This window comes from Cajanus cajan, chromosome 4 (assembly GCF_000230855.2).
Source record: "Cajanus cajan strain Asha chromosome 4, NIPB_CcT2T_4, whole genome shotgun sequence".
In the NCBI taxonomy this organism is placed as follows: Eukaryota; Viridiplantae; Streptophyta; class Magnoliopsida; order Fabales; family Fabaceae; genus Cajanus; species Cajanus cajan.
In genome coordinates, this window is record NC_138520.1 from 1,321,179 (window position 1) to 1,340,371 (window position 19,193).

The following is a 19,193-nucleotide window of genomic DNA, read 5'->3' on the forward strand; positions in this document are numbered from 1 at the left end:
TAAATGAGAGAAGTATTAAAGAATAAGTATGATAAACTAAATATTTTAAAATTATTATATAAATAATGTAACTTTAATTTATATTATACTATATAATACTCGGTATTTCACTGTACCATCTTGGATATGTAGCTTATATTGGACGAGCTCAGAGACTATCGGGAATCAGTATTTTACCACCATTCAACACTCTCGGGCACTGATATTCCACACAAGCAATACTCCATGCAACCAAGTGATCACACTCTTCGACACCCTTGGACAATAACAATTTTTAATTTTACAATTATGAATTATTTTAAAATATAAATTTTACAACGATAGATTCAAGTATATAAAAATTATAACATTTAATTGACATTAAAATTAATAAGGTCTATAAATATAATAAAAATTAAATAATTAAAAATAAATAAAATTATAGCTTTTTAATTTATTTTTATGTAATTATTATTATTATTTTTATAATATTTTTATTTAAACTTTAATTGTATTCAACAATTTTTATATAAATAAATTTAATGAGATGAATTTTAAGTCTTGAATCAGTAAAAAAAATTTTAAAATCATATCTAAAAATTAAAAATAATTATTATTTTAAAAGAACTAAACTGATAGATTAAATGAATTTAATAAATAAAATAATTGATTAAAAGCATAAATTAATCTTATATAAACTATATATTTATATGTTAAATTGATTAATAAATTAAACGAGATAAACGATGCATAATTTAAATTCGATTTATTTATTTATTAATTTTAATCTTTAGTTAAAATTAAACTTATTAAATTTATAAATCAAATTTAACAAATTAATTTTTGAATTGTTGATTTGTTATATTAATACCCCTAATTATGACACCAGTGATTTGAGAGAGTCAAGGGAATGGTTGGTTAGTTAATTAGTCAGTGACCGACAATCATAACATTGATTACTGCATTTTTTTTCTAGGATGTTTGTTTCGTTCCTCTATTGATTAATTGCGATAGAATTTAGAAATAAATTATTTTTATTTGGGCTATCTCAATTGAAAAAGAAATAAAGAATTAGAGAGTTGACTAAAAAAATCGAATCTGTACAAAAAATTGGATCGAGTCCATTTATATACCAAAACAAAAACAACCCACTTGTAACACCCATCATCATCTACCTTGTCCAGGGCCCAACAAAATCTAAATCCCAAAACAAATGGCTGTGCCTAAATTTTTTGGGATTAATTTTGCACAAAATGAGCTTTTTGGACCAAATCCGACCGTAATCTACCTTTACCTAGCTCCAGTGCAAATAACTTAAAACCATAACTCTGATCCACATAGCACGCAAAATTTGTCTGAGCAAAGAATGATTTATTTTATTGTAAGCTATCCTTTATTTATATAAAATATTTAATATTTTATATGTTTGTAATAACTTACTCTTTCCATTAATTTAAAATGATTTAAATAATTATTATAAAAATAATAATATCTTAACTTAAATATGTGAGTGTGCTTATCTACTACTATTAGGTTTCTCACCGTTGAACCATAAAACGGTCATGTTTTAGGTCGTGGTACAGCTGCAGAACATTGATTTTACACGAGATATTTAAAAATATATTTAATCAAGTGTGTTTCTTTCCAATCCCTCTCACTTTCCATTCCAACCACGTGGTGGGACTTGTCTTTCGCATAGCTTAGAACATCTACTAGGAAAGTTACTTATAAATAATTCTCGATCACTTTAAATGCATCTCTTACGTCACTCATAAATAATATATATTATATTTTTACAATTTTTTTTTTAATAAAAATTATTTATAAACACTCTTACTTTTTTACAACTCATATTATACTTTTTAATAGCTCACACTATACTTTAAATTCAAATGCCAATATCTATATTAGAAAATAGTGGAATCTCATGATACATTTTTGCTGAGGTTATTAATTTACTTTAAATCATGAATGACTGTGTGTATGTTTGAGAAAAAGTTTGCTTGAATGTAACACACGTTATATCAAAGTAAGTACTTTGTTATTTTTCCATTTCATACATTGTCGTAAATTTTTATTTCAAAGCTCTTAAACGGTAAACTAAATATGCCCTATTAGTCATGTCATTATTGAGAATTAACATTGATTTGATACAAGTAATAAAAATTATGTGTTTTTTTTTTAACTATAAATTGTTTATGATTCAAATTTTGATGTTGAATATGAAATAAAAATTAAAATAAAAAAGTCATCATACTGTTTACGGTGGAATTAACCATCAAATCCTGGGTTCTTTTTATTTAGACTAGCATACGAACGTATTTCAATTTAGGTGCTTTACTGTGTTATCGTGTTACCGCGAATGGAGAGTAGGATGAAAAAGTCTTAGCAACTACTTGTTTCAAAATGTTCTTCGATTAAAACAAACAAGCAATGTTCCCGCATGCAAATAACAATATGAATAGAATGAACAATGTATACATTCGCAATACAAATCATGTTCAAATTACATAATGTTCAAGCATTACAAGATTAAAGTCTATAACTACGTAATTAAAAGGAGAGAAGAGAAAAGAAAGACTACACTAATCCTACTCCTAAAAAGAGAAAAGACAAGTGGCCGAGAAGTAATCATACCCAAAGATGATTCCTTGATCGAACAATTAGAATCTTCCCCAAGATCTGAATTTTCTAAATACGCTACCTTCTCCTTTCGAACAAATTTGTCAAATTTTCTCAACCTTTCTTTTTCTAGTTTAATTTGTTCAATCCTTCTCACTTTTTCAGCCAGTTGGGCCATATCCCTCAACTGTTCGTTTACTAACTTCTTGCGTATCGAGAAATCTAACCCTGTCGCCGCAATCCTAACTAGTTCATGTTCAGGTATATTGGTGTAACATCGAGATTTTAATTGCCTGAATCTATTCAAATAGTCATCCAAAGTTTCATTATCTTGTCTTTTAATATTCATCAGATCGACTATACTAACTTTTGTTTCCTCTCTAAAGAAGTGTTCATGGAAACTACCCTCTAATTGTACCCATGTGTGTATCGAATTAAGAGGTAAGGTAGTAAACCATGTAAAAGCATGTTTAGTCAATGAACTAGGGAAATATTTCATTTTTAAATATTCGTTATTTGCTAAATCCCCACATTCGACTCCATACCTAGCTATGTGTTCGACTGTTGACTCAGTCAATTCTCCTGCAAATTTCGAGAACTTGGGTACTTTTACTCCTCGGGGTAGTTCTGCTTGGGTAATATAATCAGGAAAAGCTGACACGAAATATGGGCGTTCGTTTCGACCTACATCGAATCCATGCCTATTTAATATTCTTTCCACCATCTGGTCTAAATGATCATTGGGATTCCCATTAGGTCGAATTACATTCTGAAAATTTCCATGCCCCCCAAGGTTTTCTCTGTCATTCAAGTTCGCACTCATGGCTCTCGTAGGTGTTCCCTCACCTAGTTTATCCCCTATTTTGTTTATCAATTCATACAGGGGAGTCATAATGTTATGCATTTGAGTTGACAACAAATTGACCATGTCATGATTACTATGGTCCATTTGCTGTCTAAGAGCCATCATAGCCTGGTTACTAATTCCAGTGGGTACGTAACTGCCTTGTCGAATTAACGAACCTTCCTGACTCGTTCCTATATGTTGATAGGGGTCTTGCATAACAAACCCCATGCCGTTTGGTCCAGGATTATATCCCTGTGGGGATATATGCATTTGGGGATTAGGCCCTATCAAGGGTACTGGCATCTCAGCATGTATAGGTTGGGTACTTCGCCAATTAGGTGGCATACCCCAAGGATACTCCCTCGTGACATCTACCAGTTCCTGAGTTACATTATTTGGCCTTGCTGTGTTTTCGAGTAACACAGGAGGAGACCTTGCCCCCCCGGTCACATTAGTAGCACTATCAGGATTGGGGTTAGGCTGTTCTACATTTGCATTATTATGGCTTGCATTCGGATTATTAGACGTAGACATAGTTCTCCCACTCCTTAATCTCATGCAATTCACACACCTAAACTAGTCCAATTATGTTCTGAATTAAACGAGTCCCACCGGGCGTGCCAATTTGTTTACGGTGGAATTAACCATCAAATCCTGGGTTCTTTTTATTTAGACTAGCATACGAACGTATTTCAATTTAGGTGCTTTACTGTGTTATCGTGTTACCGCGAATGGAGAGTAGGATGAAAAAGTCTTAGCAACTACTTGTTTCAAAATGTTCTTCGATTAAAACAAACAAGCAATGTTCCCGCATGCAAATAACAATATGAATAGAATGAACAATGTATACATTCGCAATACAAATCATGTTCAAATTACATAATGTTCAAGCATTACAAGATTAAAGTCTATAACTACGTAATTAAAAGGAGAGAAGAGAAAAGAAAGACTACACTAATCCTACTCCTAAAAAGAGAAAAGACAAGTGGCCGAGAAGTAATCATACCCAAAGATGATTCCTTGCATGGAAGCCATATGTGCAGGCAGAGAATGCTTCAGAATTTGGTTAGAGTATGAGTTTTCCGACCTTGAAGAGGTCCGTGATCTTTCTATTTATAGAGACATAATGAGTGGTTAATTTCGTACATGTATACTCTTAATCCCATAACTGCTACCCACTACATTTGCTACGTGGTTCAGAATAATAACTTCTTTAAACCGCTTTTCCCACGTGTTCTTATTCTCTCCTTTGATTTTGATAACCGCTTCTGGCTTTAGCCATTTCCTTGTTCGACTTTTCCGAAGTGCGTTATGTTCAACCCTATCTTGAATGTTTCCATGTTAAGTCTTGTTTCCAGCTTGAATGCTCTCGAATCTCAATTCGACCTTATCTTGAGTACCCCCCTCTAGGACTAGTTATAATTCTTCCATGTATGGTAGTCTTGAGGCAATGCCTTTAATCAAACCGTTTTCGAGTCTCATCACTTCAAGTAGTCTCAACACATACAAAAAATTTAACACTTTAAATTAAAAAAAAAAAAAGTTCTCCTATATTCCCTCCCCTAAAGGATGGAATGTGTATTACACTATTATCTTGCACTTCATCTGCATATCAAGCTGCTATGTCTTCTCCACACACAATAGGATAGGCAAATCTCTCATTCCCTCTCTGTACAGAATCTCTTCTATTTTATAGAAGAAACCAAAATATAATTCTGTATTTGCACTTCAAAAGTTTGATCTAAGAAGCATACAAATTAGTAGAATATAAATAAATTATTAAATAGATTTACTGAATAATATGCTGATCCTGGTGTTAATAATAATTGTTTTACACTAAATTTTGAAGAATCGTATAGTCATCAAACCAAAGAATGTCAATTGTCAACCCATCAAATGCTACAAAGAAGGCCAATTGGCATCCCCAGTTGACCAACAAATTTCTGCAGATGATGCGTGAGTACTGAGTACCATGCTGCATCTAAAAGAAATAAGTATTCTTACCTATTAATTAATTTGATATGTCAACAAAATTATACGAACAAATTAGAAAATTTAAGTGGAAGGCTTAATATAATCTTCTTTTTATGATGAATCTATGCATGTTTGTTTCCTTGTTGCTATTGGTTGAGAAATAAAATAAGGTAACTCATGATGGAGGCCAAGTGTCAACTTGCTATGCGTTGGATTTCATTTGTATTTTGTAGGCTTGGTGTGGTGCTTTTGTGACCTAAAAGTAGCATAATGAACATTGAAATTAACTATGTGTGACCAAGAAAAGATGGCGTCAAACGCAAGGAATTTGATTAGACGATGGCTTCAGTTTCCTTCTTTGCCAAACTTTTATATATAAAACTCGAAGACCGTTTCATGTTGACGATTCACTTTACACTCAAGGCAAATCTCCAGCCATGATTAATGAATGCAAAATATTATAGACTCAAAATGCTTATGGTATAATTGGTTCATTGGTTGGGCATGAAACAATTTATTTTTGTTGTTGCTTTATTAGAGACATTAGTCTTTGTACATAGGATTACTATTATTTTTTATGTTGATTATAATAATTAGTTAAATTATAATTTTTATTATTTTTGCAGATATTTTTAAAATTAGTTTTGTAATTAAATATTGTTAATGGAAGTTAAAGAGATATTTTTTTAACTTTTTATATTCCTATAAAAAATTAATTATTTAAATTAAATATCTTTGAATTGAGTGAATATATATATATATATATATATATATATATATATATATATATATATATTAGTAAAAAATTGCAATTCCTTCATTATTATTAGAAAAAATGTACTTAGTGTCTTTATAGTATATGCTTACTTAAAATTTGCAAAAAATAAAAATAATATAAATTATGTAATTGTAAATGATTAAGTAATTGGATTAATTTAATGTCAGAGACTTTTTTTTATTAGTAAGAATTGTAATGATAATAACATCATCTAAGCATAATATATTTTATGTATATTATCCAATCCCATGAATAAATCACTGCATTATATTATTATTATTATTTGTTTTTGAAAAATAAGCTACTTAGTTTTTAAGAGCTTTTTTTTAAAGTATTTGGTCTATTTTTTTTAATGTACAAAATGTTTAAACAAAATATCTAAGTGTGTTATTCATATCCCTATTAATTAGAAGTCAATATGTTTTTTTTGGGCCATGTTCTATATTCATTAAATTGTTAACAAATGACACATGTACAGCTTGGAGTAGATCGGCAAGTTGGCTCATTCAAATTCAGTTAATACTTTTTTTTTTTTTTTTTATAGTGAAAATCCACTAATTACCTTTTTATTAATTGTAAAAATCCAGTTTTTTTACTTTACCTCTTCCTGAATGGGGAAAATTTATAAAATATTTATGAAGCTTAATAAGTGTGATTTTATTTTGTCTGAACCATATGTATGTATCCTTTTTTAATAAATATATGATTGACAACTTGGCTCATTCAAATCCAGTTATTGTAACCAAAAAGTATAAAATCAAGTTATTACTTAATGAAAAAAAATCCGGTTATTACTTTTATTTACTCAATGAAAAAATCCAGTTATTACTTTACCTCTTTCTCACTGGGATTTAAAAGAAAAAGTATTTATAAATTTTAAAATTTATTATGTATAATAATCTCTTGTTAAATATTTTTTTTATATTTTGTTTTTAAAATAATTAGTTATTAATTAAAATATAAAAAAAATTGAAATAAAACAAGGGTGTAGGAGAAGGAAGAAAGGGCGTGTCTGTGACATCGAAGAATGTAATAATTTGCAACGCAATTTTGAAAAACCTCTGAGCTCTGCCTTTCTCTGTTGTGTTCTGATACGAACTCCGTTGGTGTCATCGGAAAAGGGTTCAGAATGGAAGCTATCAGAAAACAAGCCTCCAAGCTTCGAGAACAGGTCGCTCGCCAACAACAGGTAATCAATCATATTTCATTTGCCAGATCTTTCTCCGATCAACGCAATTAGATCCCTTCACATTCCTCTTCGTTCAATTCAGATCATTTCTCCTTATTTCCTGTTATATTCTTATATAATTTTCCGTCGCCTGTCACCATTTTCTTGACTTCAAAATTTTATTAGGATTTTAATTTTCTTTTACTGCCTAGTATTCGGTTGAACAATTCTAACCGACTCGTACCCTTGCATTGCGGAAATGGTAAAGAAATGTCGTACGTACTGTTTGATTCGCCTAATTCTTTGAATAAGGAGTTGGATTCTAAGCTGATCCGTCCCCGATTTCGTAAAGATAGCATTGATTGGAACTAATTGATTGATGAATTAGCAGTTCGTTCAGTTTTTTTATGTTTATTTTTTATTATTACTGTTTTTTTAAGTTTCTACTTTCTAGATGTATGGCTATAGGTGAAATAAGTTAGAAGTTAGAAGTTAGATGTCTTGTGATGATCTAAAGGTGTCTTAGAAGGTGCCTTTCATATTTGGTTACTTACTTGGAATTGCAATGGTTTATGACTGCAAAAGAGCTTAGTTTGACTTACGTAGTTTTTCTTTTTTTTAGTAGGAAATATTACAACGTAATTCTTCGAGCACTACTCAACCCCCAACCATTATGCTTACCTAGTGGTACTGACTGAATGTAGTTTTAGTCCTCTAGAAGTTTTCTGTTGGTTTTTATCCTAGTAAATTTGAAAATTTTTGAAAATGGTTTCTACACCACTCAGTAATGATGTGACATGCATCTAATTATGTCATTTGTGTATCATCTCAGATAGATCACTAATATGGTATAACTAGATGCGTGTTGTATTGCTACTAAATGGTGACAGGAACCATTTTTAAAAAATTAAAATCTATGAGAAACAAAAAAAAAATAATCGAAGGGCCAAAACTACATGAAGGCACATTCGTAAAGATTAAAAACATAGTTAAGCCTATTAATTGTTTGCTACACTGTGATCTTGTATTGCATGGCATTGACATGGATACAAGCTTTGCATTCAATACAGTACAATACTTGAAAAAAATGCATTTATATCTAAGGAAGCACAAACACTTCTAAATAATAGTAGTGTCATGTTGTAGCAGTATCACTAGGGTAATAATAGTAGGTATGCATATAATAACTAGGGTCGGCTTAGTGATGAGGGTTGGGGTAGTATGAACAATATTCTAGATTCAAATCTTGTTGCCGTCTTTATAATTCTTATGAATAAAAAAGATATGTATTTATATTGGAAACTGCATGAACGCTTCATATTCTTATAGCTGCTTTTTTAGAATTTGTTTACTTTTATTTTTTAAACTCTTATATCATTTCAAATTGAAATACCACAATAATTAAAGAAATTTTAACATTTTATGTCTATAATGACTCATGTTCATCTTTAAAGCATTAAATTTCTCGTGACTTATTTATTTTTTTAATTTGATAGTAATTTTATAAGTTGTATAATAGCCATGTAGTGTCCTATTTTTATTTTTAACTTGTCATATCTCCATATGCTGTGTGGTATTTGTGCCTATAAATTATAAACATATCTATTTAGTAATGTAAAAAATCAGTTATTTTTTAATTCTATCTTATGTTCATTCCATAAGATCAAAAAGTAAAAACATTTCCTTGCATTTAAAGGCCTATTTATCATGTCTTAGCATCTAATTGGATTCAGAACAAAAATCCAGAAAATATAAGATACATCTTGGATGCACTGCTATTAGTATCCAACACAGACTGATCCAACTAAGAAGGTACACACTGCCATGATGCAATTTACTGTCCTCCTAAGCTATGATGCTTGGATAAATATTGGCTGGGTCCATAGATATGGCCTGGACTTCCCCCACCCCCCCAACAGGAAAATAAAGAAAAGTGAATTTTGAAAAAAAGAAAAATAGTTTACACTCCATACTGTCTTGCAAGTTACAATACCAGCAACGTGTCCCTGTGAGATGTCGGAAGTTGGAATACTTAGTTCTAGAGATACTGTTCATATGATTGGTCTGTGATACGATGGTTGCCTTTAAGGGGTGAGGATAAATAAATAAAAAATCACTGGTTCTTTGCTTTAGAGGATACCTTATCCTTCTTCATGGTTGTACTGAATCTCTCTTCTCTACAATTAAATTCCTATGTTAATCTTGATGTTAAGATTCAATTCATTTGTTTTTTTTCCTGTTCTCTAATGTTCCTCAATTTTGCTTGCTTACTCTATTGAGGTGTTAATCACAATTATTGCTATTTAGGCTGTGCTTAAACAGTTTGGAGCTGGGGGATATGGAGGTTCAGATAATATGGTTACTGATGAGGTAGAGCTTCAACAACATCAGAAACTTGAGAAGCTTTACATATCAACACGTGCTGGAAAGGTTACTTGGTTTTCTGTACCAATCCTCTGTTTTTGTTTATGTTTAATTACTACTTATACTTTCCCTCCTTGGCTGATAATGAGATATTTTGCTTTTTTTTAGCATTATCAAAGGGATATTGTCCGTGGTGTGGAAGGTTATATTGTAACTGGATCCAAGCAAGTTGAAATAGGTCAGTAATTTTGGTTGGTGGAATTTTCTTTGCAGTTAGTTTATTATGGAACATAGTGATGAAATATCTTTGACGTGTGTGTAAGAAAAGAAAAAATAGGAGGGTGGGATGGAGAGTGTTGGGTCAATGGAAATTATGTGTTTATAAGAGAAATAGGAGTGCTGTTAGGATGAATGAGGAAACAATGATGGGAGATTGTAACATAATGTACACGAGACAGCAAGCTATTGGAGAGGAGAATTTTGCAATTATGGGAGAGGAATGGAAATGTTAATAAACAGGAGTCAGGAATAGTGGCAAGTCAACAAAATTTTGGGAGTGAGTTGATAGCTTAGGCCAGGTAGGGCATAGTCCGTGTATCAGCTATGATTTTTATCTCTTATTTCTGCATTTCTTTTCTGGTATATGTGTTTCCATTTGTTGAGCTATTGTCCCCCCTGTAATGGAGTTTTCCTCCTTGAGTTCAATCCTATTTTAGTTATCATACCAGATCTTATCAGTATTGCTATTGAATTACCATACTTGTTATTTAACAGGAACCAAGTTATCAGAAGATAGCAGGAAATATGGTGCAGATAATACGTGTACCAGTGGTAATACATTATCAAGAGCTGCACTAAATTATGCCCGTGCCCGTGCACAAATGGAGAAGGAGCGTGGGAGCTTACTAAAAGCTCTTGGAACACAGGTAAATAGGCCCTAGCACTCACACTCATAAATCATAGGGTTCTGAAGTTAAATTTCACCCTTGTACTTGTAATTTTGTGAAAGCATCTTAAAATACTAGTATATTTATATATTATCACTGCTTGGATGGATACTACTTATTTTCCTGCTTCGCTGCCATTATTTAATCCAAGCTCCCCCAATCCTCTGCAGTAGTTTATTCACTTGAAATTTAAATCTTGATACTTATTCTACTGTATAAATTTCTATAATTTGTGTTAGACCTCAGGAACCACAGGATTCAAATAGGACTTTGAAAGTGTACTATAGGAAAAGGGGTAAAAATAAGAATTAAACATATTTTATCCTTTGGCCTATTAGTTAGGATTTCTGTAGAAGGGAGTTAGTTTTCTGTTGTAAGAGATAAGGGTGGATTGTTAGTTTGTAATGGAAGGGGCTTACACCAACATTCTTTAAATAGGGCCTCTGTTTAGGAAGAGACAGGGATTCATTTTTTGTTAGATACAAACTGGAAAGATTCCAGTGTGAAAGGAGTAATCTCCTTTGTGTACTTGTCTTTTTTTTTTTTTCTCTTCCTGAAAATCAATAAAATCTATAACAAATAAAACCCTGTTGCTTTCGCAAATTACAGACATCCTAACAATTTGCCTTTGAGTTCTCCAATTTGTGTTGCCTTCTGTTATATATTGTACAGCATTTACCATGTATTTCTCTGAAAAGTAGAAATGAGAGGTACTTGTGACATTGTCCAATTTCTTTGGTGTTATGCATGAAGTTCATACAGCCACTGATAATTGTGTGATTGTAGGGTTCAAATCTGGCTTCATACAGTACTTGGATTTATAGATATTTAAATTTGGCTTCATTGATGCAATGCTTGGATTCCATTCTACTGAACTATTTTATTAAACCTGAATGCGATACTCCGATATTCAGATCTATTTAATCTAATGAAGAAGTTAGTTAAATACGTTTAATTTTCATGATTTTGTATACAATATAGACTACATTTCCTAAAATATTCTTAATTACATTCATTGTAGATAGTGCTCTTATTTATCATTTTAGGAGTATTTTTGGACTAAGAACATTAAATAAGGTTGACTTTGTTGAAATTTGTTTATATTTCAGTCAAAAAATTTAAGCATTTTTTGTTTCTATATAGGTCCAGAGAGAGTAATATCTAGGCTAGGTCTTAGTCTAATCTTGAATTGAACTTGATAGATGGTAGCCATGTACATTCATTAAGTTAATCTTTCTTGCTAGAATATGCTGGCTCATTGTTAATTTATCCAGTTTTTGCCTGCCATTTTTATTTGACCTAACTTAATGTCTCTGCGATTAAACATTTTAAGTATTATTTAATGCTTAGGTTGCAGAGCCCTTAAGAGCAATGGTGATGGGAGCGCCATTGGAGGATGCCCGTCATCTTGCTCAACGTTATGACAGAATGAGGCAGGAAGCCGAAGCCCAGGTATCTGGTATTTTATCTTTCATTTTGCTGTATATTTTTCATTTGTCACCAGCTTACATGTTGGTAAATGTCTGAACAAGTAAATGTTTCATCAATGATTTTTTTTCAATGTACTTTGTAATTACAATGTCTTTTAAACCTAGACAGGCTATTGAAGTTTCCAAACGCCAGGCAAAAGTAAGAGAAACACCAGGCAATGCTGAGAATGCTATGAAGCTGGAAGCAGCTGAAGCAAAGCTGCAAGACTTGAAGACAAACATGGCCATATTGGGAAAAGAAGCAGCTGCCGCTATGGCTGCTGTTGAAGCACAGCAACAGAGGTTAACCCTCCAGCGTCTTATAGCCATGGTATTGCAGTTTTACCATATGATGCTGCAATTCTGGTGTTTTAAAATCTTCGAGATGAGTTATCAAAAATTATTACTCCCACTTAAATCCAGTGTTCTATTTCTATTATGAAGGTTGAAGCAGAGCGTGCCTATCATCAAAGAGTACTCCAAATACTTGATCAGCTTGAGGGAGAGGTGAGCCTTTGTATCCCTTGATCATCTTTTAATTATATTCTCCATATAGAAATCAAATATGCTATTAGAATGTTTAATCATTTCCTTTTGGTATTGACATGTGATTATATCACGAATGTATATTTTAATTATAGATGATATCAGAACGACAACGAATTGAAGCCCCTCCAACACCTAGTGTGGAAAACAGCATGCCACCACCCCCATCATATGAAGAAGTAAATGGTGTATATGCTTCTCAAGCACATAATGGCTCAACAGATAGTATGGGTTACTTCTTGGGAGAGGTTAGATTATTTCTTGTACATGAGTTAGAGGTATTGTGCTGAAAAATAAGTGTCTGCTTACTGTACTTTCTATTGTACATTTTACTCCTGCAGGTTTTATTTCCCTACCATGCTGAGTCTGAAGTTGAATTGAATCTATCAGTTGGGGATTATATTGTGGTTCGAAAGGTCTGTTACTTTCCGAGTCTATCATTACAACTTTTTTTGAACAAAAGAATGTCTTTTATTTCATTTTGTTTGAAGGAACCTCTCTCTTTTCTGGTGCTTTATATCTGGATTGCTTTGGTAGTTGCCAAACAGCAAAACCAAAATTTTTAAAAATTGACACACGATTGATGAAGTTATCGGTTATCACCTATTCAACACTAAATGATCGTTTGGTCACTTGCTACTGTCATGACTTGTGTGTCTCGCTTTAAAGGAATTGTGGTCCAACACTAGCTTTAGCTTTATCATATTCGTGTTCATACTTTGAAGAAATTTTTGGTTGAGGTGGTGGTTGGGTGTGGGGACAGATTGCCCTAAAATCCTCACATATTTTAAATTGTTCCTAATACGACTCTGATTGACAGGTGACAAACAATGGTTGGGCTGAGGGTGAATGCAAAGGGAAAGCAGGTTGGTTTCCATTTGGTTATATTGAAAGAAGGGAGCGAGTCCTTGCAAGCAAGGTGGCTGAAGTGTTTTGATTCGTTTGAATCTTTCTGTTGGCTTGGGTTGGTGGTTTCTTGCCTCAGATTTTGTATGTGCGTATGTTTTGGTTTTGTGCCTAATGGATAGCGTGTTCTTAGCATACAACAGATGATTTGTGATATATAGATGACAACTTTTTTCTTGTGATTATCAATCCATTTATGATTCTCTTTTTCAGTAGTGTCTAAATCCATATTTGAATGAATAACATAACTATTCATATACTCGTATCCGTATTCGATTTTGGATTTTTCTCAGCTTTTAATTAAATAGAAATTTTCTTTTAATGTGTAGTTTTTGCAAATTACTGTAATAAATAAGAATATTGTCTATATATCATATTAAATCCGTCCAGGTTCAGCACTGTCTGGTGGTTTTCTGCTGGTTATTCTTTTCTGGCTCATAGGCATTTTTTCATTATTCTTGTTGGTAATGGACTTTTAGAATTACCAATTGATTTATGATTCTCTTTACAAATTCAAGGGAGTGTCTATTCCAATCCGGATCTTGTCCTGCGTGCGCCTGAAGCAGGATTTTCTTTTCAGCAAAAATAATTAATCGTTTATCAATGTGTATATATATATATATATTCCTTTAATTACTATGCAATATTAATCAACACCTGAGATTTTGCAGAACGTTGACCCGGGAGAAGCTCGGCTGGAGAGGATCTGATCCAGGGTCTGTCTATTCCAATGCCTCAGTTAATAAAATAATGAAATTATAATTTATAATCAGTAAAAAAAATACAGTTCTTTTTTCTTTCAATAGAGTCATCAAAAGTAGAAAGTGGAAACTAAATACATCATTGTGAAAGACTGAATACACCTAGGAATATCATGGGACTATTTTTTGCACAAGAGTGAAGCTAATGAAGCTAAATAAGAGCGTATGTTTAGTCTTGGCATCCCTTCTAACTAAATACATCGTGTGAATCTAACTTGATGTAGAATTTGAAATAGGAATATATATGATATACAATAAAGTGTAAATTACACTATACTCCCAAGTCCCAAACGATACTCTTTCCTTTTTTATCCCATATATAAACCCTCTTTAATTTATATAATAATGTCAGACAGATTTTTCCTTATTTTTTATGCAACTGTATAAATAAATGGAACTCAAAATAATTTCACTAAATTTCAGGGAGTGAGATTATAATTTGTTCTAGATTCACCATTTTAATATTCAAAGTTGCAGCATGATGTGGGTATACTTCCCAAAAATATTAAAATGTTAAAATAATGTATGAAACTGTAAATCGTTAATCAAATTAGTCCTTTTATTAACTCTAGTTAATTAATGGGTCGAATATACTTTCGTTAAGTGACATAGTGGCTATTATGTGACAAAGACCAAATATAAAGATTAAAAATGAGAATTCGAATATAATTTATTCATTGGTATAATATATATATAAAAGTGATTCATTTGCTCATTCAATTCTTCAAGTGTATTTGTTTACTTCTTTATTCCATATGATTTTCCATCCCATCACTTTTCAACCCCAAAAATAAGGAGGATTTTTTGCATTTTCTGGACCTCGTCTTTACAATTAGTTTGTCCATTCACTTAAATGGAAAAGTGAGTTTTTTTTTCTTCAAATTTTCTAATACCGTAACCAATGTGATGTGACCCTGCTGTCGGCGGTGGATACTCCAGGGACGAACAAAAAAAAATGTGATGTGACCATTTGGTATTAGAGATTTTACTTTCCGTGCACAAATAGTCAAGTTTCTATTAGGGAAAACTTAAAAGTTTTTGTTTTTCTTTTCTAACCTTATCCTCGTCTTTTTTCCTTTCTTTAAATTATTCTATAAATACTTTTATTAAGTGTTATATAGAACTTGAGATCACTAATTAATTAGGTTACAATAATCTTATACCAATACAAGTTTAAACAAAAAATAATAATTGATTGAATAAATTATATGATAAGTGTTTTTGTGCAAGTTATTTATGTATTTGAAGAAAATCTAATAATATTTTCGCATGCTTTCGTAAGTTATCATGTGAAGCCTATTGGGGGTAAGTTGAAAACAACTTATCATCAAGTTATACATAATTCTAAATAAATTTTATTTTTTTTACTATAACATTGTGTTTGGTTTAATCAAAATATTAACGAAATAGAGTAGAGGGAGAAAAAATAAATAGGACAAAATAACTTACACTATTTGATTAATATGAAATGTATTAGAAGAAAAATTCACATACATAAGATCCATGTCTATAAATTCCTCTATAAAAAGCAAGAGAAATAAGAAACACATAATGATAAACTTTTATTTTGACATTTTTATCCCCATCATCACACAACTCTCTCATTCCTCTTGCATCTAAATATATGAAAATAAAAGAGTCTCCATCTATTCAATAAATTATTTGTTTTGAACATGGTATTTTTATTTATAATCATCCCCAAAGTGTTCAAATACAGGTTCTTTTATTTGAAGACCTATAGAGTTTATTTGAATACATGATTTAATTATTCAAATACATGTTCTTTTATTCAAATATTGGTATCTGTTCTTTTATTTGAAGAAAATTTTATTCAAATACATGATTTTTTTAATTCAAATGAAATCACTTTATTCAAATAGATGACACTTTATTTGAATGAATTGTGTGGTATTCAAATAAGGTTGTGTGATATTCGAATAATAGGATCTTCTTTTATTCAAATAAATTATTATTTTTATTTGCATGTGCTTTGTTTTAATGATTTGCATGTGATTTACTTTTTCTTTGTTCAAATGTAATTGTTTTTTATTCAAATAGGTTGATATGCTGGTGTTTTTGTTATTCAAATAGATTTATATGCTATATAATATTAAATGGTATTTTTTTTACAAAGTAAATAATATTATAGTAACTATTGAAATGTATTTAATTAAATATGAAATGAAAATTAATAAATTATTAATTCAATAAGTATAAAATATGTAATTTAAATATTTTGTGGATTTTTTAAAATGAGAACTAAATATTTCTAAAAATGTTGTTTATTTGAATATATAATAGCTTATAAACAATAACCTATATATTTGATTGTTTATTCGAATAAACACATGCTTAAATATATATTTGTGTATATATTTATTTATTTGAATAGAAATTAAAAATATTGGTACCTAAATATAAGGGTAAAAGTGTAATTTTGTTTTAACTATAATTTTTATTCTCTTTATTTATTTAAATCAAATAACTTTATAATATTATTTCTCTTTTATTTTTTTATTTATTTTTCTCAAATCAAACAACCTTATTTCTACTCACTTTTTTTTCTTTTTTTTTCTTTCTATTTTTTCATCCTATTTCTCACTTATTTCTCTCCTTACAACCAAACATGATGCAAATAATATTACATGTATCACAAAAATGAAGAAGTGATATTACTTATATAAGTGTATAAAATAATAAATGGTAAACATATTTAGGAAATGGTACATGCTAATACACAACTAGGGGTGAGTGTCAACCCGAAATTGGAAAAAGTTGGAAGAAAAAAATGTAAATGGATAGATTTGAACAAGTTATCGGTCTAAGCCAATTAAAAAATAGTTTAAAATAGTTAATTCAGTCGGGTTCAATTCGAGTTTTTGGATCCATCGGTTAAAATTTTCAGCTTTTATGTGATGATGTAATGGGAGCTTCCTTCTTCCGCATGGTCCCTCTTTAGTTTCTTTGGGCTTTGGCCTTTGTTAAATAAATAAATAATTAATTAAATTTATTTTGATTCATTTTTAATCTTTATTTTTGATGTGTAAAAAACTTTAGTTGATAGTATAGTTTATAACTTCCTTTTTTTTATCATGTACCTAAAAAAATGTATTATAATATTTAAATTATTTGAAACTTAAATAATTTTATTCATTTTGAGTCAAAATGAACTAAATAATATTTAAATAGTTAAATATAAAAAAAATATATAAAAATTGAAAAGAAAAGAGATAATAAATTAGATAAATTTTTTATTTAAACTAATTAAATGATTCAAAGTTTAATATATTTCTTTCCGTAAAAAACCGTTCATTAAAATTAAGTTTCATCTAATCTAATAAGTCATTCGGTCAAATTCAAATATAAATAATATAATCTATAAACTATATCGATTTGAACTATATTAACCATAAATCAACCATACTCAACTGTTCATCACCCCCTGTATAAAGTGTCAACGTTTGGTCTCCTTTTAAAGGTTACAATCAGATGGGAAAAACGTTCTACGGCCAAAAATGAATTTCTTCTAATAGAACGAAAGTTGCCGGATGCCGCTGCTTCATGTCCTTTCTAAATATAAACTACACAACAAAACTAAGAATTTTACACAAACCCAATGAAAAGCCTTAGGAGTTAGGATGCACTCATGCAGTGGGATTAATATAATATCTTTCTCACCCTTTTGGCTAAGCAATTAAAATAAGATTAATAAAATAATATGATTTTTGGGAAAAAAAATATCAAATAAGGTTTTTTTTATAACTTTTTTTTTTGTGTGTGTGTGTAAATTTGACAATTGACGATGTAACGTAATATTTTTTTTTTTATCATAAATGAATTTTAACATGTGGACACGGATTTAGTTGAAAAATATGATTTGTTAGATACAAGTAACATAATTGATAGAGTTGAACTTCAGTTGAACACTGTCACTTACCCTTGGTGGTTGTTGGAAATGCAAAATATAATTGTTTACCTTTGGTGGTTGTTCGAATCCTGCCTTGTGTATGCAGCCGCGTTAAATCTTGGGGTCAGTTATCCTACCCTTTGAGGTGCCTCCAACGTAGCGAGGAGGTTAGTCACTGCTGCCGGCGGTGGATACTCCAGGAATGAACCAAAAAATAAGAGAAATATATATGTAGAGAAAAAATAAATGTTAGAGAAGAGATCAAAATCTGTTATATATTACCGGGATGTTAAATTAATAAAATAATATTTTTAATATTTTTTATAAAATAAAAATTTAATCAATTTAACCTTTATTTTTATGATATCACATACACGATCATAAATATTAAATTTCAAATGAATAGAACTCTTTTCTATATATGTTATGGTATTAACATATATTTTGAATATAATTTTATAGAGAAGGGATCCTTTTACTTTAAGAGTAAGTCTATATAGATTTATTTCGTTCAATAACTCATGTTCTACATCAAATTTCAACGATTTAACTGTTCAATTTCAAGTTCTTAATGCATAGATCAAATCTTAAAATTTTTAGAAAATTTAAAAATTATTTGATACTTCATTTCATTAATTCAAATTGACGGATAATCATAAAATTATTTTATACATTGATTCAAATTAATGAAATGAAGTATTAAATAATTTGTAAATTTTTAAAAAATTTACAGATTTGATTTATGCATTCAGAACTTGAAATTGAATGATTAGATCGTTTAAATTTAATGTAGAACATGAGTTATTAAACGAAGTAAGTTTAGGATCCAATTTTATATATTAAAAAGAAGAAGAAGATGAGTTGGTCACGTGCGCACGAGCTTGGGCGAAATACTAATACCGCGGGAAAAAAAAATATAGGTGGA

The 19,193-nt window shown here is 30.4% G+C and overlaps 1 protein-coding gene across 1 annotated transcript; it reads left to right on the forward strand.

The window, feature by feature from the left end:
* The first annotated feature begins 7,194 nt into the window (after positions 1 to 7,194).
* LOC109803079 (SH3 domain-containing protein 2) lies at positions 7,195 to 13,812 on the forward strand. Its single transcript, XM_020364546.3, has 10 exons — positions 7,195 to 7,389; positions 9,676 to 9,798; positions 9,901 to 9,970; positions 10,507 to 10,658; positions 12,030 to 12,131; positions 12,279 to 12,479; positions 12,593 to 12,655; positions 12,790 to 12,942; positions 13,036 to 13,110; positions 13,515 to 13,812. Exons 1-10 carry the CDS (start codon positions 7,330 to 7,332, stop codon positions 13,629 to 13,631), a joined length of 1,116 nt encoding a protein of 371 aa, XP_020220135.1. The 5' UTR covers positions 7,195 to 7,329; the 3' UTR covers positions 13,632 to 13,812.
* The last annotated feature ends 5,381 nt before the right edge of the window (positions 13,813 to 19,193 follow it).

What these genes read in the sequence shown, in the direction of transcription:
- LOC109803079 (XM_020364546.3), top strand. Translation starts at nt 7,330, where the DNA reads ATGGAAGCTATCAGAAAACAAGCCTCCAAGCTTCGAGAACAGGTCGCT. An exon ending in ATCCAAGCAAGTTGAAATAG is followed by an intron (nt 9,971 to 10,506) that starts GTCAGTAATTTT and finishes GTTATTTAACAG; the next exon opens with GAACCAAGTTATCAGAAGAT. An exon ending in GGCAGGAAGCCGAAGCCCAG is followed by an intron (nt 12,132 to 12,278) that starts GTATCTGGTATT and finishes AAACCTAGACAG; the next exon opens with GCTATTGAAGTTTCCAAACG.